We start from the raw sequence: 23574 nt of genomic DNA on the forward strand, positions 1-23574 counted from the left end.
TTTTGTGCATTTACTTCAGCATTATGCTGTTTATTTTTGCCCTTGTCATAGATCACTCTCCGAATCATCAGACCCAAGATCTATGCTTCTTGATCTTAGAGTTAGTGACAACCTATCGCTGCCTCATAGATTGATCTGTCTATTTCTGCGACATTTCGGCTTTCACATAACACAAGATTCAGAATGATGCCATACTCTGGTAATGGGCATTCGTCTACAGTACAGCATTACTGCTGCCCATTTTGCGTTAGAGGACACATCCGGAAAGTGCTTACCCAAATGTTTTTTCATGATATTCAGTTCAATGGTTTAGCTAATTAGTACAAAGTGAAGGCAATGCTCTTGAAAACAACCAATTGAATCTACCACTCCAGCAGTGCATGGAAGGTGCAAAGCATTCCACGAACACTTACATGGGAGGAAGGCAGGCCTGTCGCTTGCAAGAGTGCTCAGGAGAGCTTGACATAGGCAGCATAGCCTAAGATCACCAGGGCCCCAGCCAGAATGAGCAGTGTCAGGGTTCCAAACGTGTAGACGGCTCTGTCGGGGATCACAGGCTCCGCAGCCCACATTGCCCTGCATGGCAGAGAGTCGGTCATTTAAGGGTTCTGCTGTATGCATGCTGACGCAAGGACCCAATTTTATAAAGTGTGCGGCTCTTCAGTCAGTGGTACGGAAAATTGTCTGTGGTTCAATCAACTTACAATATTCATGAAACCCCCAAAAAAAAAATCTTCTTTATAACTGGTTACTTTGATACCTGAGTCACACAGCGCACTTGAGATTGTGATAGAGCCCAATTTCGATTGAATTTCGTGATCGCAATCAGTCCCCTTCCTCGGTCTGCACAAAGGAGCCAATCCCTGTGAAGAAAGTTGATTTGATTGAACTCGATTGCGATCAATAGTCTCCCACATGAGTCTGGTATTATAAGGGGTGATGTATCATTAACAGAATTTTTTTAAATCACCCGTGACATATAGCACAATTCTACTTCTTCAGCTAGATTACCCTCAGTGGCAGACATTATTTGCACAAGAAATAAAAGTGAAGACATTCTGATAAAGTGGAACAAGAGTGCATTTTTATAGCACCTTTGACTGCGCTTATCTCAAGATTGGTTCCAAGTGGATGTGCCTTGTGGGATCACTGGCTTCAATTCTTGTATTGCTAAATGTGCACGAAAGTAATTAGTAGAAAAGTTACTTAGCCAGCTATGCATATTGATTTCCAGTGAACGTAATACTCTTAGAGTATTCCACCTCAATAAGTATATTTGTGCTAAACGCCACAGCCGAATTTTATAAATTCTGTTAATGTTAAAATGAAACACCAGGTATATGGATTTACCATAAAACTGCCACACATGAATATTTATACACCTACAAAAGTGCTACTCCTCTCCCTCTCTTTCTCTCTCTCTGTTTTGCTGTGTTGGCATGGCCAATATTTTAAGTAGTTCCCCTTCAACGCAAGCTCAGTATATATGAAGAATCCAGTGACAGAAAAGAATGAAAAATGTATTCAAGGTTTTTTTTCTTTTTCTTTAATACTTATACAGGGTGTCCCAACTATCATCCACCAAGATTTAAAGATATACAAATGCCACGTAGCTGGACGGAACTAAGATAATGTTGTTTGCCGTCGCTTGGAGATACTCGGATTTTTTGCATTCCGCCTAATTACATTAAGTAGTCTTAATATCAGCTTTTCAAATATTATAATTAGATGAAAAGTGTCAATGAGAAAATGGTAGAGCAACATGAAAAACTCCCGATACAGCTTTCTGTTGCTCAATACGTGCTACATGAAAGTGTTTTCCCGAGCGTGAAAGAAGCCCGCGAATACACGCAAAGTGCCTCGAGCGGCCGTACGGTAAACGGGAGTGCCATTTTAAACCATGCTAATGCGTGTCTCCATGCGCCAAAATTATCTTTATAACGTTGTAGACTGCAATACAAAGGGCAGTAATATGTCATTAAAAACTTTGAAATGACGAAGATTAGGGCCCACGTCGTTCAATGAGCTAGAGGAGCAGCACCATGACTTCATTGCAACGCGTATTCACTCAGTGTTTCCCTCTCGACAATCGCCGGTTACATGGCCCTTGCGGAGCAAATAAACCAGACGCCAAGTCGAGGTTTCCAGCAGTCGTGGAACGCGAGTCAACCTACAGTACAAATGCAACCATTTAACTCGCAGCTGCAGTTGAATGAACACGTCAGCATCCGGCCTCCCACCTCCCCATGCGGCAAATACTCGGTGTCTAATAGAGACCGCACATGTGTGTATGGTGTCGCCGGAGCCTACGACATCGCTGGCAGAGAGCGTTGTTGCCTGCTGCGGATAGGCCGGCAAGCTTTCCGCGACACAGAGGCCGCTGGACGGGCTCTCTCTTGTCACGACGCGCATTATGCACCACACGCACAGGCTTTCGGGGAAGTATCAACACAGAGCATCATCTGTGTACTTTCGTCCCTGCTTCAACCATTCGTCCATCAATACAGGGCGTTGAAGCGAATAAACTGCTCCCAGACACTCCACCGACACAGAAGTGTCGGCAACTCCATCTGCGGGAGCAGCCTCCCGTTTCTTTTCGAGATAACGTAAAGCTGTGCACTTCACTAGGATGAGTGAAGAAGGTAAAAATAGTTATTTAAATATAGGAACCTGAATCCGTGAGAGTGCCTCCGTGTCGTTGTCTGGTTCACACAAACACTGTGTACCTCACTGTATGGCCGCAAAGACCTTTCACCATTGCCTAACTCATCAGCAAGGAGGTGAAAAAAGAATTCGAATGCCAACATTGCCTATACATGCGTCTGACGCAAACGCTGAGGAGGAAGAACTCACCTGCGGATGGGCACTTGTGGCTTGGGCTCCGTCAGGCGGGCCGTCGAGCTCTCGTACATTGCTGGATGCTGCATCGGGAGTCGTGTCAAAAGACTCAGCAAGCCTCGGAGGGCGGAAGAGAGAGCGCCACCTCACCTGTTCTGGGCGGCGACAGACCGAGTCCACGACGCTTTGGCCGGATCGCAAGGGAATGCTGCACCAACTCGGCGGCGGCGACAGTTCCAGCCCTCGTCTTTGTCGTCTTTGATGCAGCCAAGCAAAGCTCCGACGGGTGCCACTACTTGCCCTTGGATTGAGCTCATGCGAAATCGCTGGCCTCTTGCGCGGGCGCGAAATCCAAGGTTACAGCACAAAGGGGAGGGGGGGGGGGGGGGGAGCTGCATAGGAGTGCCCTCACGATGTCCTATCGTAAATTTTGGTTATGCACAAGAGATTGGAAAGCACCGTAGAGACAGCATTCTACACAACATTATTTTAAAAGGCTTCAGTAGTAGCCGAGATTATTGGGAGGTCATGGGTAGCGACGAGGTGATGCTACCCTCCCGCCCTATTCCCTCTACCGTAATCACCACCCATCATTTCCCTCATTCCCCCAGAGCAGAGTAGCTGACTAGAGAAATGTGCATCAGGCCGACCTCTCCGTCTTTGTTATCGCTAAGCTTTCCACTCTCTCTACCCTCCCTCAGCAGAGACTCTCTTCCGTTGCCGAGACCAGTGCCTTCACGCAAAGTAGATTATATGCTTGAAGCGACATTCATTTCCCCCAAGCGACGTTCGATCCTTTCCTGCCTTCTCCCATATCAGATACGAGGACACAGCTCCTTTTTGTCGCAACCCCTCCCGCTGTCTCCCGCCTTCTTTGGTCTCCATTCTTTTCTTACTGCGCGGCGCATCTTCAGAAGCGGTTTTACTGTTACCTACTAGCTATTTGGGCGCTGCCAGCGCATTGTGTGTGACTCGGAAGCGCCACGCGTTTGACGTCATCTCGCAGGCGAACCGAGGCGCTCCTTTGAGAAGGAGGGCGCACGGACATTTCTTTGAAATTTTCCGCTGTTTTCATGGCGTACATTGATCCAATAACTTCAAGACACAGTCGTCACTACGTGATCTATGCACCGCGCATGTTTGTTGCCAATGTCCAAAGCCTGTATAGACACCCTATAAGGAAAGAATTCAAATCCGAACTGTAAGATCAGCAGCTAGCTATGGAGTACCTTGATGCGCGCGCTCTCGCGTATCGAGGCATGCACCTATCAGCAACTCTCTCCCTCCCATCTGGTGGTGCGAAGCTGACGTATAGCAAACCACAAATAGCAGGATTGGGTGTCTTTCTTGGGACGGGGGATTAATGGATAGAGGGGTAGAAGCAAGCGAACAGAGTTCCCACCCATGGCAGGAGGTAAGCTCTTGTCTGTATATAAGGGGTTACTCAAGCTTGTGTTTAGAAAAGTGTGATACGTTTGGGCTGCGTACTTCGGGGAGCCATATTTCGACGTTCGCTTAGTTGGGTGGTGCGGCTTCTCCTGCCTTTCTTTTTTGCATCGAAGCTGTATGTGGCTAGGCGAAACCAAAATCTTTTCGTCCGGCGTGCGCAGAAACTATCATCATCAGCAATGGCTCGAGCGTCGTCGTCGTCTTCCGCAGCTGGCTCGGCGCCCCTCGGCGCAACCGCGCGAACGCGCTCGTGCCACTGCACCCGCGTTCGTCGTCGTTGTTTTCTGCTACAGCTGGCTCCGTTGCCGCTCATTATTCCAGCGTGGAATTTCACATCTCGTCTGCCGTCGTAATGGGGAGGCCGCGTTTACGGGGGTATGAGCCGTTGCTTAAGGGGGTATGAGCCATTCATTGTCTTACGTAACGGACAGATTTAATTTTGAAGCAATGTAAGTTCGAAGAATCGCAAGCGGCAATGGGCGGGCGAATGCTGCTAACCACGCCGCCGAGCAAACTCGAGATGATCGAACGCCAAGAGACAATGGCGGACTGCGGGCGTAACGTCAGTGACGTCGTTCTCTCCGTCGCAGCCGAACGTGTGTGTAACCTCATTAGGAAACAAAGATGTTACCACTAATTGAGAAAGACTGTAATGAACCGTCGGGATTAACCCAGTGATAAACGTTTCAGCTTCGCTGTTTAACCATCTGTACGGAGTGCTTGGGCGGTGATGTTTTTCTCTCCCTCTCTCATGCGCAATGGCCTCCATTACGTGCTCAATTTCTTCTTTCAATAAAATCACTACTACTCAAATTGAGTACTCGACAGATAAACCCAGTCCAGAAGGCGCCCATTGATTTTTTTTTTTTTTTGATATGTGGTGTACGTAAAACGATCGCGCACCTCCATATCGCGGCCCACGTAAACAATTCATTATAAATTTGCTACAATATCCCGCATTCACTCTAGGAGTACTATAGAGGGAGGGGGAGAGGGGGGTTGTATTTTTGATTTTTTTAGATCAACAACTTAGTATACACGGTGGCACGCAAAGCAAACACGGATACTCTAAAAAAAAAAAAGGGGGGGGGGGGGGGGGGGGAGTGGCAGTACAATAAAGTCACTCTTGTAGGAAACGCAGCATATTGAAACACAGTGATACAGAGTCGCAGATCAAAACATAAAGAGAAAGTCCGAGAAAATCAGAAAACAAACAAACATTGCAACGCATTTCCATACTCACATGAAATTCGATTGCAGAATACTGACTTCGATCCAATACTCATACCCTCTTTAGAAAGAAATTTTCACTGAGAAATCGTGTGCAGAAAAAAAAGTATTTTAGTAAATTGCTTCTCGATTTTATTTCGCGAACTTTGATGCCGTGCTCTCGTCGTTGGGAGATGTATAGTGTGGATATAACATATGTCTTGCTTTGTTGATGCTAGCGCGCTCGTAGTATACAAATATTCTTAAAAAAGCTTTAGATGGAGGCAGCGCCTTACAGTGGTTTAACAAAAGCAGCTGAAAATTTGTCTTCCTCGCTGTGACGCTGCTGAGACAATCATAATCACTGACGATTAATCTTGCAGATCGACTTTGTATGCTTCCCAGAGAGTCGATTAGGCTCTGCTGATTAGTATCTCAAAAGCACGCAGTCGTATTCGAGAATAGGCCTTACATATGTTACATATACAATATATGTTTTTTTTTTTAATCCTCGCACTGCTTTCGTGTAAAGTACGGACCAAGAACATGAGTTTTATTTGTCTTATTTGATTTTTTTTTTTTTTGTATGCTCGTGCCAGGAATGAATACTTGTGAAATGTATGCCATGGTACTTTGCCTCCGTCATTCACGGAAGTATATAATGTTGTTAATACAATAGTATGTATAAGTGTATCTAACTTCTTCCTTGTGAAAACGAATCTAATTACATTTAGGTAATATTTAGAGTCATATACAGTCCAACTATCACGCCACGCGGAAATTTTGTTCAAATCCGACTGGATAATTTTTAAGTCTCTGGCAATGTTAATTTCGCGAAGACACCGATCAGAGCCCGATCAGACACCGATCTGTCATCTGCTCCGGCGTCTCCTCTTGCTGGCCAGGATTCGGCGTGGTCGCGGCGCCACGGGGGACGGCGACCGCGGCTGGGTTCGACCTTTGGCTCGACTGCCGGCGATGAGGAGCCTCAGCGCGATTTGCACCGCAGTGTCCGAGCGCTGGTGGTCATCCTGGAAGAGCATGAAGGCGAACAGCGCGAAGGACACGTCCGCCACGCCCAGCATCAGCAGGAACACGTGGTAGGGCGTCGCCTCCTGCCAGGACTGGGACAGCAGCATCATGGTGGCGGTGAAGCTCAGGTGCAGGAAGCACGAGGACAGCTGGGAGATGCGCACCGGATCGAACTGCACCAGTCCCTGCACGTCGTGTGTGGAAGGGCAGCAGACGGCCAAGGTCGATTCACATATCTACCTTGAGACGGCCGTCAAAGCGCGTGGCAATCGTGGCTACGTGTAGGTGGTCTGTGTATAACCTTAGCAGGAACAGTCGATTTCAGTTACTTTTGGCCGAACCAGAACTGGGGCCGAATTCACAAACCTTTTTGTTCGTAAGTGCTATTTACTACGGGCCAGCCGCCTTCGCTAATGATATGCCCGGCGTCAGGATCGATTGAAATTTTCTCTTACGAAGAAGTCTATCGTATGGCTTCATAGCGTAATAGCTTTTCGTGAATGCGGGTCCTGTAATTTGATCTAGTTGGTAAAGGTTCTTCGTGGCGTAATGGGCGCCAAACTGAACACACAAAAGTTCCTCTGTGTTCGCTTCCTTCTCTTGTTCATTCTGTTTAGTGCTTATATATTACACCACGACACTCTTGATGAGGTGCGAGCGAGTGATGAGTGAGTGAGTTGTGAAAGCGGGGTTGCCGTTGCAAGATAGTGCCAGAATTGCTCCCACCGGTGCTCTTCGTGACATGTTTGTGCGACAGTCCCTGAACTTACAATGATGATTAACAAACGCGCCACTTAAGGAAAACGCTTCCTTTTTTACACTCAAGGAAAAGGGAAAGTTTGCGTACAGCGAAGAACACATGGAGATTACAATTGATCAGCTTTTTTGTTATCGTACTCATACATAAAGCGGAAACACTGCGGTACGTGGGTATTGCGCGCTGCGTGGGATACACTGTGTGTGTTTCTTTTTAGTTCGAACACTTAAATAAGAAAGCCCACGAAGCTTACTTGAAAGTTGAATCTCGTCACTACGTAATAATTATATGACTACGCCGACATCAGTTTGCAAGAAAAACAAAGCAATAAATGCAATAATTAAACCAATAAAATTAATTAACTACTTAGTTGGAAATTTACGGCACATGCTTATAAAATGTTGAAGGCAAATGTCATGAAAGACTAGTTTCATGTTTCAGCATTTTAAAACGACCATGCTAACCGAAATAATTGTCTGTCCGCGATAAAGTCAAGCGAGAGGCAAGCACGAAGTGCCGCGACGTATACACGCGTGTATACCTTATTGAGGAAGATGACGTGCGCGAAGAAGGAGACGACGACCACCACGAACCAGGCGGCAGTGCGCACGGACACAAGCTCTCCGAGCTCGGAGACGGTCATCACGATGGCCTTGACGGCGATCGTGTAAGGCACGGAGGCAAGCGCGCTGATGCAGATGTTCACCAGGATGCACTGGTCCCCGCGGGCGTGCAACAACAGGCCCGCGCACAACGCCAGCAGCCCGGCCATCAGCAACGCGTACACCAAGAAGCCTGTAGCGCGCGCCGGAACCGCGCGATTCCTTCAAATTAAGACAGCCCTACAAGATTTCTTTCAGGGGGAGTGGGTCTGGCTATGAGATGACGATTGATGATGACGATGATTATTATTATTCATTTTTTATGTGCAAGCGGGTTCTCTTCAATAATCATAAACATTTCTCGTCTCTCCTGAGCAAAATAGCAGTAACAGCTGGGAAGGAGGACTTCATGAGTTTGTCGGCGGCTGCGCACACAAAGTTAAGGGGAAAGCGAGGGGGGCTATAGGTCAGGACATCCGGACATCCCCCCTGGATCCACGCCTGTTCGCGATATCGTACAGCGTACAAAGCCGGACGAACAGTCGAACACGCAACTTAGTAAGCGTCAACGGGATAGTCCGCCGCATAGCTTGCTGTGAGATACCTACCGGTCTGCGCGAGGTACAGCTCGAGCTCCATGGCTGTCATGGGCTCCATCTCAGCCGGCACGCCAAGCACCATGAGCACGGTACCCACGATCGTCAAAATGCACGAACTCACCACCAGCAGCGATGTTGGTTCGCGAAGGAGCGTAGCTGTCAGGACAGCCCTGTGGGGAGGAGGGGGGGGGGGGGGGCAGTGCTTGTAGCCTTTCACACTGTCAGGCTTCAGTGCCCTTCTTCAAAGTACGCGGCATAATGAGCTTTCAAGAGTGCTATACTTCTGCTATATGCAATGAACCCGGCGAATCTCGGCGATATTTACCGTGTCAGACAAGTCAGCAAACGCCCGTTGTCTCATCCTGAGTGCGCCGTCACGGATGGACAGTTCTTTTCCTTCGCCCTATGGTGATACTAAAGCTCAACATATGAGCTTCATAAAAAAAAAAAAAAAAACGTCTTCATAAGGTAAAAGTTCGTAGTGATTCTACGCCTTCAACGCACGTGCTTATAACAGGGCTCGCCGGACACCACTTTGTCAACTTTGTACATCTAATGGAGAAAATAGAAAGCCCGTCGAATGTAAGCACGTAACAGGCAACGTAGCTGGACAACTCACGTGACGAGCCCGTTTCCCATGCCGATGGCCACAACTAGCGTCGACGAGGTGAACTGCAGTGCCAAGCCCTGCGCCACGTCCCCGGAGCTGCCTGCCATGGACACGCGTGTCAGTACTCTGTTCTGCGCATGCTTTTTGTAAGGCTTAGCCTCTAGAAAATACACCGTCCTAACTTTACCAGCAAGGCTACTGCGTTAGCTACACAAGCTTCACCTTGCCTTAATCCCTGTGAGCATGCATGACTAAAAGCCGCCTCGACGCAGTTTGGAGCACTTGTTGCTCCCCGAACGAGCAGGACCTGACAAGACATTTAAAGATAATGATTACATTTGACGTTGCCGTGCAGGATCGTACAGATCTCGTCGAGTCTGTTTCTATTCGTCGGCGGTCTCACTATAATTGTGGCGTAAAAGTGGGACAAGCTGATCTAGTAGGTATTGATTCATTCTATACAGGCCACAGCGAAAAATAAATGAACACGCGGGGGGAAAAAATGCTACTGTTGTTGTTGTCTCGTGCCTTTTCTGCAGGTGCGATTGTTTGGTTCTGTGTTCGAGAATGTATGAATATATATTCAACCTTTAACGTAGAAGCAAACTTACTTGAATACCATGCTATTCAGTGGAATGCTTCACGCGTGCGCGATGTGTTAATTTTACTGAATAGCAGATATTTACGTCCTTTATTGACAGCAACATACTATTTCAGCGCAAATGTCATTAAAAAAATTGAATTATGGGGTTTTGCGTGCCAAAACCATGACCTGATTATGAGGCACGCCGTAGTGGGAGACTCCGGAATAACTTGGTCCACCTGAGGTTCATTAACGTGCATCTAAATCAAAGTATACGGGTGTTTTCGCATTTCGCCCCCGCCAAAATGCGGCGCGGCCACCGTGGCCGGGATTCGATCCCGCGACCTCGTGCTTAGCAGCCCAACACCCTATAGTCACTAAGCAACCACGGTGGGTCGCGCAAACGCCATGTGGGACGGCGTGCGCCAGACAGTATATGCCATTTCTGTGCCAACCATACCGTACCCATAAACAAAAAAGCACGCAAGTCATGATTGCTTTACGACAAAACGGCGCCAGTCAGCCGCGATGTTAAATGCGAGTGTTATTTCTAATTCTCACTGTCTTCGGACACAAAGGATTACAGGGAACGCGACTCGCGGTGTAGACCTACCGAGCATTGCTCCCACGAGCCACACCGGGTCGAGCAGGAACCGCAGCTGGAGGCCGCCATGAGGACTGATGACGTCACTTTCATCGCCTGCACATGTGTTCGCAGAAGAGTTGCAGCACATTATGCGCAAACAGTTCTATACTTGACTGTGGTTGACTGCAAGTACTACCCACACGGCGGCACGTGACAAGAAATGCTTCGTACGTGATAATATAGTTTCACAGTTCATTTTTGAATATCTTTTCATTAGCCACCTGTAGACTTTGCTGTTTGTCGCGCAGGTATACAACATCTGCCCTCCTCAGGTATATAAAATCCACCTGAGCAGGCCGAATTACGTTATATGGTATACGCGAATTAAGAGAAGCTGTACGAATTAAGAGAGAGAGAGAAAGAAAGAGAACGCGCGTCATATATATAGACAAAGAATTCGCATGCGCATGATTTCAACGTTTCATTTGCGTGCGTGCGTGCGCGTGGTCTGGACGCAAAATTCTTAGGAGAACTTTGGTCGTCACTTTCTCTTTGATCTGCTATACATGTTATTTTGTTCTAGAAATGCGGAAGGTGTTTTGAAACGGTATATTTTACTAATGTAGACCGCTTTCCTATATAGAGAGCGTTTCAGCGAACACTTTCAAAATTTTTAAAGGTTGCCTGTGGCACAATTCTATTTCATAGGCTGGTCTACTCGAAGAGGCGGACATTGTACTTGCACAAAAAATTGAAATGCATAATTGACCAATTAAAAAAATTCACTAATTAAGTTTTTAACATGTTACCTAATGCCCCATATTACAATTTACAAATTCTAGCGGTGGAGTTTGCAGGGCGGATCCACTTAGAACGAATTGTCTGGATGACACCAGTTTCGAGATATTAATTCCCGAACTTTGCGGAAAAAATGCATTGGCGTTACAGTTACTTTCTTAACAAAACTCCCGATACAGCTTTCTGTTGCTCAACACGTGCTAGATGTGCTCAACACATGCAACACGTGTTTTTCTGAGCATGAAAAAATCGCGCGAATACACGCAACATTGCCGCGTGACTGGGCGGTCGAGGCACTTTGCGTGTATTCGCGGGTATCTTTCACGCTCGGAAAAACACTTTTATGTAGCACGCATTGAGCAACAGAAAGCTGTGTCGGAAGTTTCTCATGTTGCTCTACAATTTTTTTAATTGACACATTTCATCTGATTATAATATTTGAGAAGTTGGTTAATTGATTAAGACTAATTATGTAATTAGGCGCAATGCAAAAGATATTCTGAGTATCTTCAAGCGACGGCAAACAACATTACCTTGGTTCTGTCCAGCTACGTAGCACTTGCATATTTTTAATGTTTGGCCCAAGTTAAGTGAAACACCCTGTAGAGCAACAGAAAGATGGATGGGTTTTACATTTCGAAGCTATACAGGCGATGAGAGGCGCCATACGTATAGTGAAGGGCTCCGCTGTTTAATTTCGACCCATTTGGGCTCTTAACGCGGAGTCACAGCTATATATATATATATATATATATATATATATATATATATATATATATATATATATTAGACGAGCGGTTTTGCATTTCACCCCGATCGGAATGCGGCCCCCGCGGCAGGGAGTCGAACTCGAAGCCCTCGTGATCAACAGAACGTGAGCCAGCGCTGTGCGTGTTTGTATCTTTAGTGCTTGCCAGGACGGAACGCTTTTCTTTTTTTCTTTCTCTCTTTCAGTTTTTAACGTATTGTTATATTTCCGGATTCAAGCTGTTGCTTTCGTTTGTACAGTCAAACTCGGATATAGCGAACCCAGCCGGATAAATTGAAATACTTTCTATACTGAACACCCTTGTAAAATAACTATCCCATGAAAAACTGGACATTGGCTATATCGAACTCGAGGCGTCCGCTGCCAGCACAATAAAGCTATAAAGGGAAGAGGACTCGAACAGGTGTACGCAATCAGGTGCGCGCATTGAGAACTTCATTTTTAGTGGCGCTGAGAAACATTTCGAGGCAGAGGCAAAAAATAGTGCCTACGCCTCGTATAGCTTTGCCTTCTGTTGATAAATTTTTTTCTTGCTTATTTTCTTCACTGTAGGTAACAAATTCTTATATAACGGTCACACCATGACAATTCATTTAGGTTCGTTAGGCCTTGTGTCCCAAGATATTCAAGGAAAAAAAATTAAAAGGTTAAAAGAACACGGTGCAAGATGCAATTATAAAATATGTGGCGTTCGGTCGTCAAAGGTGTGAAGATTGGTCTTAAGATCGTATCGTAGGACTGTTCTTAAGGTTGTATCTTAAGGACTTGAGATTGTATCTTGCCCCGTGTTTTTTTTTTTTTTTTTTTCTTTGAACAGTTTGGCTAACGCTAGCTGGGACACCCTAAATATGAGCGCGTTTGAGTATATCGAACTACGCGACATATCGAATCATTTTCGCGCACAAGTCTGTTCGTTATAATCGGGTTCGAGTCAATTTGTTATCCACGTCTGACTGACATTGGAGTGTGTCTATACTTTTCTTCATCGTTGGTGTTCTGTTTGCAACACTGACTGTTTTCGCCTTCTTGGCTACTCTGTCTATACCAGCGTTCTTTGATTTGTTTTCGTTTTATTTACAATGCTGTAAATATTTTACATTCCGTTGCATACGTGAAAATTCCTCCGTTTCCATTCATTTCTTGCTGTGATACTTCCCCTCACCCACTGCCTCATTCCAGGCCTGCAAGAAATATTTTAAAACTTACTAGGGGTCCCTTTCCTTATGCTACAACTAATACCTCTGTCATACGAGCACGCAAAAACTCTTTTACGCAAGCGGTCGTTTACCAAGTTGAAAGACTTTTGAATGAAGAGGTGTTGCGCAGCAGACACACGGCGCCGACGATCTCCTTTTATTGTTTCCTTCTATACACGCTACCGAAAGCATGGCGCTAGCGTTCGAAACAATATCGGCCAAAAATAACTTATGTATCTCGAAATATAAAGTGAAAGCTTATTGTTTACACGTTTTTCAAATAAATTTAATATAAGAAACGTTAATATAAAGATTTATTGGAGTAGTTTAAAGAGCGTCATCACGTGACATCCCCAGCCCGTTCGACCTGCTTACGAGAGTACAGAAGAAAATGAGCATTACTGGATTTACTACACCTTCTGCGCGACATAAAATAATTTTTTATGATGAGCCTAGGCAACAGAAAATTACGCATTCGCTTGCTTTCTTTAATATATGATAATTGCTGGTGCCCACTGGTTTCGAGGCTACTCCTTTTCGGCCGTAAAGGAGATCGGCGAACTCCTCTTCCAGAAAGGACCGCTTCTGAAAAAGAAATCGCTCCCTGTCGTGTGTCTGCGGGCGAAACTCTTTTTCGGGAGAAGTCTTTTTGCTCAAAAGACTTTCGAGTGCCCGTGTGACAGGGGTATAAGACGACTTGAAGGCGAAAGCCCGAGCGCCGCTGACTCATTGACACGACGACCACTTTTTTTTTTTCTGAGTCATCATCCCTCTGAAACCAAACTTAGTAATTTTTGCAAGTCATCATGTTTTTTTTTTTTTTTTTTTTTTTTTGCAAGTCACCCTTCCTTTGATTCACCAAACTCGAACCGTGACTCAGTACATTTTTTGCTGAGTCACTCTCACTTGGCAAACCCTCAAATCTCACATATTTTTGCAAGTCACTCCCCCAGTCCATAATTCCTTGATTCGCTTTTAATTCACACTTGATCCACCCTATCACTGCTTGGTTCACCTTCATTCACTCTTAATTCACTCTCATTTACATTATCTTAGCTCACTCTATCTCATCATTACATTTCGTTTGACTCCTATCAGCCGACTAAACCCCCTTAATTCACCATCAATTCACTCTTAATTCACCTCTCTGTATACCCATTATCACTTCAGTTCACTTGCTTAATAATTTCTTCCACCCTAATCGTGCCACCTCATCCTACGAGGACCATTTCCTGGCGACGCGGCTTTGAAACGGCCTTGAAACGGAGACCTTACCACGATACATATAAGGCTTTCGCCTTAATAAGTGTCAGTTATTATGCCAAAGGGCAAACTTTCGAAATTAAAAAAAAAAAGTGTCAGTTCTGCGATTCCCATTGTCGAGATGAAATCCCCATTCCCATAGTAAGTCAAAGCTAACACGATGGAGCGAGTAGACTTTCTAAGGAAAGCCTGTTCACCTCCGTTCAAACACAGCGACTCTTTTGTAATGACGAGAAAGTTCGGCTTTTTTTCTTTGCAAAATCTGACGCGTCCGCAATGAAAGGGCCGAGCCCGCGCGGTGCAAGCCCGTCTCACCTTCGACGAGTCTGCGCAGGGCGTGCTTCTTGATGACGAAGCTGGACGCGTTGAAGAAGACGTTGGCGAATGCGAGCACCAGGCCGAGATACGTGCCCGACTGCGCCTGCACGTCCTCCGGGGCGCCGCTCGACCAGCAGATGACCCGCTGCGCCGACGCCGACGCCGCATCCCCGCCGCCATGCAGCATAGCGCCTCACGGGTCGTTGCTTTTAAATTTTTTGCCCTTTTTTTATCATTTAAATGTAGAAGCATGGGAACATAGGCTACGACAGAGCCGGCTATCCCAAAATCCCAGATTCGGTACACAAGAAAAAGAAAGAAGAAATATAAGAAGGAAATCACAGGTTGTTGTCGTCGCAGGCCGGTTCCGCCGGCCTGCCACTTAATGGATCACATGTCCAGTCCTGCCTATGGCGAATAAAGTTGTTCTCTGTGTGTGTGTGTGTGTGTCGCTCTCTCACTCTTGTTGTTACTGTTGTTGCCGTCGCCGCCCCAAAACAAGGCTCATACCCACGAGAGGGATTGGTCACGGACTCACGGTGGAGGTAATCAAAAGTGCAGCAAACAAAAGACAAAAAAACGGAGTAAAAAGTAAAAATATAAACGACGGTGCACTGAGTCAAAAAAAAAATTTGAGGAAGCTTATTCATAAAAAGAGGGAAAAGAATAAAGTACACCATGGTCGGTACCCTAAGCAGCGTAATCATCCGGACGCTTCAATGAACTTATACATAGCAGAAATAATAGACCCCTTGTATTTTGCCTAATTGACAGGCACCAAAGGACAATAGGTTTGACGTTGAAAGGGTTAAAGCCAGATTACCATTCGCAAGTGCGAGAAACATTCTGCGGAGGGGGGAGAAGCGTTGGCAGGTGATGATGATGAAATCAGGCAAGGAAAGAAAGAAAAACGTGTTCTGCTGTGTCCTCACTTCTTCCTGATGATGACGATGACCTTATAAAGGGTGGCGTATGCATACACGTCCATTGTTGAGAATCGCCTAAGAATCGGGCAGCGTACGGAAATCAGATATATACTTAAAGAATATTTAAATGGAATGGGCGAAACTTATAGAGAATGACAGCATAAGAAATTGGGAGCAGTCAGACCGATATGTCTGCAGACTGAGAGAGACAGACAGGGGAAGGGAAAGAGCATGGAGAAAAAGATATATATCAAGTCATTACACTATAGTTAATCTTAAGCAAATGTAGCACTGTAATTTGACCGCCGTAGTTTCAATTTTGAGGTCACTTTCGTCATGCACCGTTTAAAAATTGTAGGAAAGTATTATCTGTAGAACGTGTTTTACTGAAACGAGACCTATTTTTATACACATTCACTGGGAAAAAAGCTTTTCCGTTCGATTTTCGCTTTTTTTTTTTTTTCGAGCCAATGCCGTTTATAAGAGCTCGTTCGGAAAAAGGCCACTTGTTATGCCAAATTCATCTGGCCACCACCCCACACCCCTCCTCTTTTTCCCGGCTATAGACGGCTCCAACCCTTAATTCCATTGAGATCGGTCAAGTTGACTGCCAAGACAACACGAGCGATTGAACTGCAATCAACGCATGCATGGTGTACTTTCTTTGATTTGCATGCGTGAAAATGGTTATGGGCGCGTGTCACATGGTGGCCAACCATAAACCGCAAAATAAAATCGCCTATATACGCGTCTAGTGCTGATGGCTCCTCTTTTGCTGCGGTATAGTTTGAGTTTGACAGTTACGATGTTCGCGACAGTGAAAAAGCCCCCAATTCTCCCCCAGCCTTCCTTTGGGGCTTCGTTACAGACCGCTGCACTATACCGTAGGCTTTAAAGTTGCACGTGCTACGCAAAATACAACTGGAGAAGAACTAGAACGAACGAGGAGCGCAACTGAGGGGTGTTGTACTGGTAGTTAACACGTTCAAGACTGCCACGTTGACTGATGAAATAAGGTGTTCATTAAACGGAAAGAATGGGTCACCGTATATATACCGTATATGTATATACCCGTGCACTCGGAGAGGTTGAAGCTATAAGCCACGACCGTATCGATACGAGATTAATTTAGGTAAATTAATATAAGCCCTTGTTTATTTATGGTTAATTTATATTATAATGAAGCGTAGCCCATGGGTTCAACTCTCACCCGCGTTCACCCTTTCTCGTCTATCCCGACTTTTGCCTCCTCTCCGCTTTTAGAGAGTCGTATATAGTTCAGCATGCAACCCATTTGATACACAGATTTTGTTATGGTTCATGCCTTTTTGTCGACGACTTGAACCTTCGAGGCCTGAACATTGGTTGTTCCTGTCCTCGCGGGGATACGCGCCGTCTAGTTCAGATTTCAGGAGGATGAGAAACAATAACGTGCAATCATCGGCATCACATTCTCCCTCCGCGAGCCTCCTATCTTGGACACTGTTGTATGTTTGGCAAGTCTTTCGGGGAATTCCTATTTCTTCTTCAAGGCGGTTTCCTAGCCATATCTTTAGCATATTTTCTTTTCCTTTTGATTATTTCCCCAAATGTTGCATTCGCTTTCTATAGGCAGGACAACATGTATTTTTTTCTAATTCCGTCCGATTTTTGAGCGATCCCGCATAGTGGGTATGCGCCCATGTTTAGAGGGACACCAAACCAAACCAATCGCCAGCCATCAACTAAGGTGCCGTCGCGGTAAGGGACCTAGGGTCACCTCGGGACGTTCCACCGGCCGCGGTGCGCGCGCGTCTTAAACCCTCGGCGCGACGCGACCGCGACGCGAATCGGGAGGCTACAACCGTTGGTTCGGTTGGCCGGGATAGGCCTCTGTACTGCGGGAAACGCGAGACGAGAAAGAAGCAGCAGCCATGCAAGCGGCCTATGCGGCGGACGACGGGATCCGGCCGCAGCGGCTGCACGAGCTGACGTGCGACCTGAACCGGCCGCGCGTGGTCGTCGTGGCCGTGGTGATGGCGAGCTTCCTCATCTCCGCCTTCATCGCCATCGGGCCGACGCGCGTGGCGTACGTGAAGGCGCACCCGGCCTGCAAGTCGGCCGAGTGCACGGCCCTGGCGCAGGCCATCTCGTCGAGCGTGAACACCCGCATCGCGCCGTGCCAGAACTTCTACCGGTTCGTCTGCGACGGCTGGGTCAAGACGCACCCGGCGCGCGACGGCGAGCTGCGGCGACTCGTGCTGCGCGAGCTTGCCGACGAAGTGGCCTCGGCCCAGAAGAAGGCGCTCATCTCGACCCAGGTGCAGTGTGTTAAACGGGCCGGGGTTTACTATGAGCCAAGGTTGCATCATATAGCCCGAGTCTCTAAACGGAGCAGCATGTATTGCGCCAAGGCCGCTATGGAAAAAAGAAAAATCCAACGTAGTGTTGGAATTTAATAACGCGAAGCTTGTCTGACTTAGGGAGGTATAGGAGCAGTATAGCAGAAAGGACAGGAAGGAGAACGCACGCATAGTTCACCGCTATTTTACCCTTCGCACCAACTGCACCAATTGGCCCAGAGATATGTTCCTTGCGGTAGCTGACAGATGACAGAATTATTCAGAGAACCCCCTCAGTAGTTGCTACGCGTTGTGCAGTGCAAACGCCTGCGGTTTTGTTTTTCAGCCCGTCTCTCTAGGTGCGCGTGTAAGGATATTCGCAATAGCGCAATGTCCGCGAGTTCGTTTACTCCTTCGCCATATCTACAGTGAGGTTTCTTTGTCCCATGAGCCGTAGAACTTGATTTTAGAACAGTGTTTTTGTTACTGCAAAGTGTAGTTATTTTCCTTTATGCGATATGTTTTACAGAGAAGCTGTTAAGGGCTAAGTCCCCAGGATCGTGTCCGCGTATAGAAAAAAAAAACTATCAGCAATATACATGGATCCATGTGCGTGTTAGTTTGGCTCCATGTGCGTGGCGGTTTCCCGCCAGTTGTGTCTTAGCACAGGTGTCAAAATGGATTATAGATGACCCGTTGTTATACGCCTCGCCACCACCGATGCCTCTTTCACAAGTGTCGCGATACTCGGCGGCGGCACGTCCCACCAATCGTTGTGCCCCTTTGTCTCGCGACGTAGACATCGCGCTAGCGCTGTTATCAGCAGTTTCCCTTTGAACTCGATATGGGACGGATGGTCGTTTAACCACATCTTCCAGGATCTTGACGTCAGGATCCTGATGATTCCGTGCAGTGTGCCGCGGCTATGAACGCGGTGGCTCATACGCCATTCTATGACGATGGGGCGGACTTGACGCAGCAAACGCACTACTTGGCCATCGCACCGGGCGAAAACAAGACGCCGGTGTCCTTGATCTTTGATGAACATGCCAAAGACGCTCAATATATATATAGTCAATAATTATGATATATAAGTTCACTATATCAATATTCCCCATAACAGACCCACCCTATAGTCACGGCTTCGCTGGCTTCCATCTTCACAGTAGTGGAAGGGCTCTGAATTTTTCTTTCACACATAAACTTCCAATGCTCTCCGGGCCAGGCTCTAGTCCTCTGTGAAGCAAGTGCAGAGTGGTGCCTGATATTGTTCCAACACACGTGTGTCACTCTGCCTAACATGCTTCAACAATTCCGTGAATTTAACGAAATCGTCATTGTGCAATGGTTAAAGCAACTCGTTCGCAGCCAACTGTAATGAGTTCGGTTACCGTCTGTTAGAAAATATTTACTATATATATGTGTGTTTATTTGGCAAACGTTCTTCGGCATTGAGTTATGGTGATGCATTGGGCTGAGTCAAGTTACAAAGGCCGCTGAGCCAAATGAAGCCAGGAGGCCACATACATCGCCTTTCTGCAGCGTACTTGCAAAGCTCAACCATCCAATGCCTAACCCGTGACCTAGGTTAGCTAACCCAAATGTCTGGCAGCGTTTTAACAGCGGAGCTGTTTAAGCCGGCCGTAATGTGTGCCGCTGCCACGGCGTTGCCTAGCAACCACCTCGCAGAGCGTCGCGCGCTATGCTCGGGAGAGAGAAAGAGAAAATGAGAACGCGCGAGAGAGAGAGAAACAAATTGTAGCAACACCACATGGAGGTAAAAAATACCTTCCTCCATGCAGCACCAGCACCGGCAGCGCGCAGAGGTGCTGCCGACGCCATCCGCGCTTCTCCGTTTCCCCGTATTAGCGCCTAACGCTCGCGGTGTCCGTGACTGCAGCAGGCGCCTCTGGCGGCGGCTCGGCCGAGCTCCCACCAGCTGCGTGCTACTGCGCATGCGCCGTGACGTCATCCCTGCGTGTGTCTTGCTGCGCGCCGCCCGTACACTGTGCATAGCTTTCGTCCCACTTCCCCTACGTGTGCTCGGACTGCAAGTGCTTCACGAGGCGTTCCCCGATGCCACGGACCACGAGGAAATGCTTATACACTTCGTATAACTTAGCATCACTTCGTATAGCCAGGATCAGCTAGGAACTGATCAGCTCCGCTGTGTCCTTAGCCTTGCGCCACTAGTGCAATTAGCTACCCCGATTTTTTTTGTTTACATCGAATTTGTTTTGAAGAAAAACGACGCTGCTGCTCATGCATGGGGGTCAAACTTGCAAAGTCATATGTGTCGACGTGCACTCTGGCCCACACAATAAAATATAGCTATATTATTATTATTATTATTATTATTATTATTATTATTATTATTATTATTATTATTATTATTATTATTATTATTATTATTATTATTATTATTATTATTGTACACCAGCGTAAGACCTCGGTGTTCCTGGGCATATATTTGATTGATTCATTGACTGAGTGACTGACTGACTGACACTGTGGCGGACGTACATGGCCATTGGAAATTGGCATTCATTCTTTTTTGTACTCGAACTCATGCAGGCGGAGTAGCGTTACGGGAATAAAATGCGCATCCCGTCCTTTGGCTGGTGAGAAGCGGCAAATAGTGCACCCGACATCTTCTGGCGTTACTGATGTGACGACGCCGTCATATCGCCACCGCTGGGTTGGCCAGCACGTTGGATACCTACAACAATGTCACTACCGCGGGCGGGCCATAACAGGCACCAAATCTGAAAGTGGAGCTATATCTTTCGCCTTTCTAATAATTCGCTTTCCGATAATTTTCAATCATAATTCAGCATAATTTACAGTTCCTTCTCATGCACACAGTGCGCATAAAAGCTGGGTAAATAGCTTTCCAAGAGCGGTAACTATTTCTGTGAAGCGATTACGTTCCGTCTGAGCTAAAGTGATAACGCTCAGAGCCTTCTCTGCTCAGACAGTGATGACTTGTACTTTCTTGCAGGTTCCAGCCCGAGGCCAGGACGCCTTCCAGCGACTCGCGTATGTCTACCAGTCGTGTGTACGCGTGGAGAAAAACGATCCGGACGGCATTCGAGTGCTCAAGGAGTTCTTCAGTTTCGTGGGTCTAGAATGGCCACAGGTGACGCGGACTCGCTCGTTGGACGCCCTCCTGACTATGGTGAAGCTGTCTCTGCAGTGGGACATTCCGACGCTCATCTACGTCACCGTCAAGCCGAGCCCGTACGATCGCTCGAGGCTTCTGATAGCCGTCGACCGCGGCACGATACTCGACAAGGGACAGATGATGGCGCGAAAGGCCGCCGTGCGCAAGATAGCCTCACTCGCCAGCGAGATCCTGAGCGAGCCGGGACAGGCCGAAAAAATCGAGTCCGCCGTGTTGCTCTGCGAAAAGTACCTCCGCGACCAGGCCAGCAACGTGCGCAAAACCGCCCGCAAGCGGAACCTCGAATTCAGGCGCGTGCTGAGTTTCAAGGAGTTGGAGGCCATGACTTTCGTGGACGAAGGTACCCTTTGGCTGGACGCCGTAAACGCGCAGCTCTCGGCAGGTCACCGCCTGCCGCCCAACGAGCCGCTCATCCTCGAGCACGCCGATCACGTTGTTGCAACGGCCAGGCTCATCCGCAAGCCCGAGCTGGCTCAGAGCCTCCTGTACTACCTTGGCTGGCTCCTGCTACAGCAGCTGGGTCCGAAAGCGGCGCTTTCCGTCCGCAAGGCCCAGTTCCTGCTTGACCGACAGGTGCAGGCCACGCAGGACAACGTGCCTCCGGCAGATCTCAACCTGTGGCGCGTCTGCATGCGTGAGACGGAAGAACTGATGCCCACCGCGTTCAGCGCACTCTACGTGCAACAGCACGGTGGTGCTGCGGACAAGCCCAAGTTCGACGTGAAGGCTATCGTCGACCACGTGCTCTGGGTGACCACGGAGACCGTGCGCCGGGTGCGCTGGATGGACGAGCGCAGCAAGTCGAAGGCGCTCACCAAGCTCAAGAAGATGCGCGGCCTCATCGCGTTCCCGCAGTGGATGCGGAACAACACGCTGGCGCGGGGCCTCGACTCCGAGCTGCCGGACCTGAGCGAGCACTACCTGGCCACGTGGCTACGCGTGAAGGAGTCCAAGAGCTCCAAGCTGCGCAGGGGACTCCGGGAGCGGCACCAGGACGACCAGACGTACCACTACCGAGTGTCGCAGGTTATCATGACCAGTTCAATTATTTATTTGTTCGTGTACCCTAAGGGCTCGAGGACATTACATAGGGGGAGGGAGGGAGGGAGGGGGGGGGGGGGGGCTTAGTTCACTCACCTGAAATTAATACATAAAGCAAGGTATACGAAAAAAAATTCTAGCATGAACGCATATAAACTGTTAAAAAGACAAAATGCTCTAAGTAAAAGAGAAAACAGAACACTAAATCAGCTAGCTCGGCTGAACATTCAAGATCTCGATAAAAGAATACACAGTGAACAATATAAGCAATAGAAGCAATATGCAGAATTTCACATAATATACAGGGTGTTTCAGTTAACTTGGGCCAAACTTTAAAAATGTACAAATGGCTTCGTAGCTCTACAGAAATAAGGCAATGTTGTTTGCCGTCGCTTGGAGATGCATGCTCAGATTACTTTTTTTGCATTCCGCTTAATTAGATAATTAGTCTTAATTAATTAATCATCTCAATTATTATAAATAGATGAAAAGCGTCAATGAGAATGTTGTAGAGCAACATAAAAAACTCCCGATACAGTTTTCTGTTGCTCAATACGTACTACATAAAAGTGTTTTTCAGAGCGTGAAATAAGCTCGCGAATACACGCGAAATTGCCGCGCGACTCGCCGCTCGAGGCACTTTGCGTGTATTCGAGGGCATCTTTCACGCTAGGGAAAGATGCCCTAATGATGTTTTCTTATGCTCTAATTATGCTTTCGGTGGTAGTCGTTAGAGAAGTTGTCGCTCTGTTGACACTCTTATTCGCCCTCCTTGTTTGAAACAAAATATCAACCCGTGTGGTGTTGTTTTGCTCCCATCATTTTCCAATTCGCCGTCGCAGGTGGGCGTCCGCTACTATCCGGACGAGAACCGGCTCATCGTTCACCCCGCGGTACTGACCGTGCCCCTGTACGCATACGGAGGGCCCGTGGCCCTCAACTACGGCGCCCTGGGAACCATGATTGCCCGTCAGGTGCTCGGTGCGTTCGATAGCGACGGCTGCAACTACGACGAATCCGGCAACGAGGACCACTGGTGTTCCTCCGAGTTCCGCGAGGAGCTTCAACGGGGCATGGCCTGCTACAACGAGCAGTGGGAGACTTCGAGCGCCCGCGTGCCGGGCATGGCGGCGCACAACGACACGTGGAGCCGCTACCAGCTGGCAGCGGACACCGAAGGCCTGAGGGCCAGTCTGCGCGCCTACCGGCTCCTCGTGAAGAACCTCGGCGGCGACCGGTACGACGAGGCCCTCTCTGGCCTCTCGTACACGCCAGAGCAGCTGTTCTTCCTCAACCGGGGACTGCTGTTCTGCGCCAACCTCAACCTGCGGCTGTTGCGGGAGAACGGACGGGAGGACATGCTCGCCGCGCACGAGTACCGCTGCAACGTGCCGCTGATCAACTTGCCGGACTTCTCGAAGGCGTTCCACTGCAAGCCGGGAGACCTCATGTACGCGAGAAGGAAGTGTGCCATATGGTAGGAGAAATAAAAG

At 47.7% G+C, this 23574-nt stretch overlaps 2 protein-coding genes across 2 annotated transcripts; one reads left to right on the forward strand and one right to left on the reverse strand.

Annotated features, from left to right (window-relative positions):
- Positions 1 to 5714: 5714 nt before the first annotated feature.
- Positions 5715 to 10418, reverse strand: LOC119448698 (magnesium transporter NIPA2). Its single transcript, XM_037711922.2, has 5 exons — positions 10293 to 10418; positions 9106 to 9196; positions 8496 to 8656; positions 7827 to 8080; positions 5715 to 6713 (listed from the first exon to the last, which is right to left on the reverse strand). Exons 1-5 carry the CDS (start codon positions 10411 to 10413, stop codon positions 6369 to 6371), a joined length of 972 nt encoding a protein of 323 aa, XP_037567850.1. The 5' UTR covers positions 10414 to 10418; the 3' UTR covers positions 5715 to 6368.
- A 6847-nt stretch (positions 10419 to 17265) lies between these two features.
- On the forward strand, positions 17266 to 23574 carry LOC119448699 (neprilysin-1-like). Its single transcript, XM_037711923.2, has 3 exons — positions 17266 to 17835; positions 20858 to 22066; positions 22924 to 23574. Exons 1-3 carry the CDS (start codon positions 17449 to 17451, stop codon positions 23560 to 23562), a joined length of 2235 nt encoding a protein of 744 aa, XP_037567851.1. The 5' UTR covers positions 17266 to 17448; the 3' UTR covers positions 23563 to 23574.

The sequence above is a fragment of the Dermacentor silvarum genome, chromosome 4 (assembly GCF_013339745.2).
Source record: "Dermacentor silvarum isolate Dsil-2018 chromosome 4, BIME_Dsil_1.4, whole genome shotgun sequence".
Classification (NCBI taxonomy): domain Eukaryota; kingdom Metazoa; phylum Arthropoda; class Arachnida; order Ixodida; family Ixodidae; genus Dermacentor; species Dermacentor silvarum.

Excerpts from the sequence above, each read along its gene's own strand:
- LOC119448698 (XM_037711922.2), bottom strand. The coding sequence starts at position 10,413 with ATGTGCTGCAACTCTTCTGCGAACACATGTGCAGGCGATGAAAGTGAC. Across the intron at positions 8,081-8,495 it reads GCTGTACCTCGCGCAGACCG|GCTTCTTGGTGTACGCGTTG; the intron begins GTAGGTATCTCA and ends CGCGCGCTACAG. Across the intron at positions 6,714-7,826 it reads ACGTCATCTTCCTCAATAAG|GGACTGGTGCAGTTCGATCC; the intron begins GTATACACGCGT and ends CACGACGTGCAG.
- LOC119448699 (XM_037711923.2), top strand. The coding sequence starts at position 17,449 with ATGCAAGCGGCCTATGCGGCGGACGACGGGATCCGGCCGCAGCGGCTG. Across the intron at positions 17,836-20,857 it reads AGGCGCTCATCTCGACCCAG|GTTCCAGCCCGAGGCCAGGA; the intron begins GTGCAGTGTGTT and ends ACTTTCTTGCAG. Across the intron at positions 22,067-22,923 it reads ACCACTACCGAGTGTCGCAG|GTGGGCGTCCGCTACTATCC; the intron begins GTTATCATGACC and ends TCGCCGTCGCAG.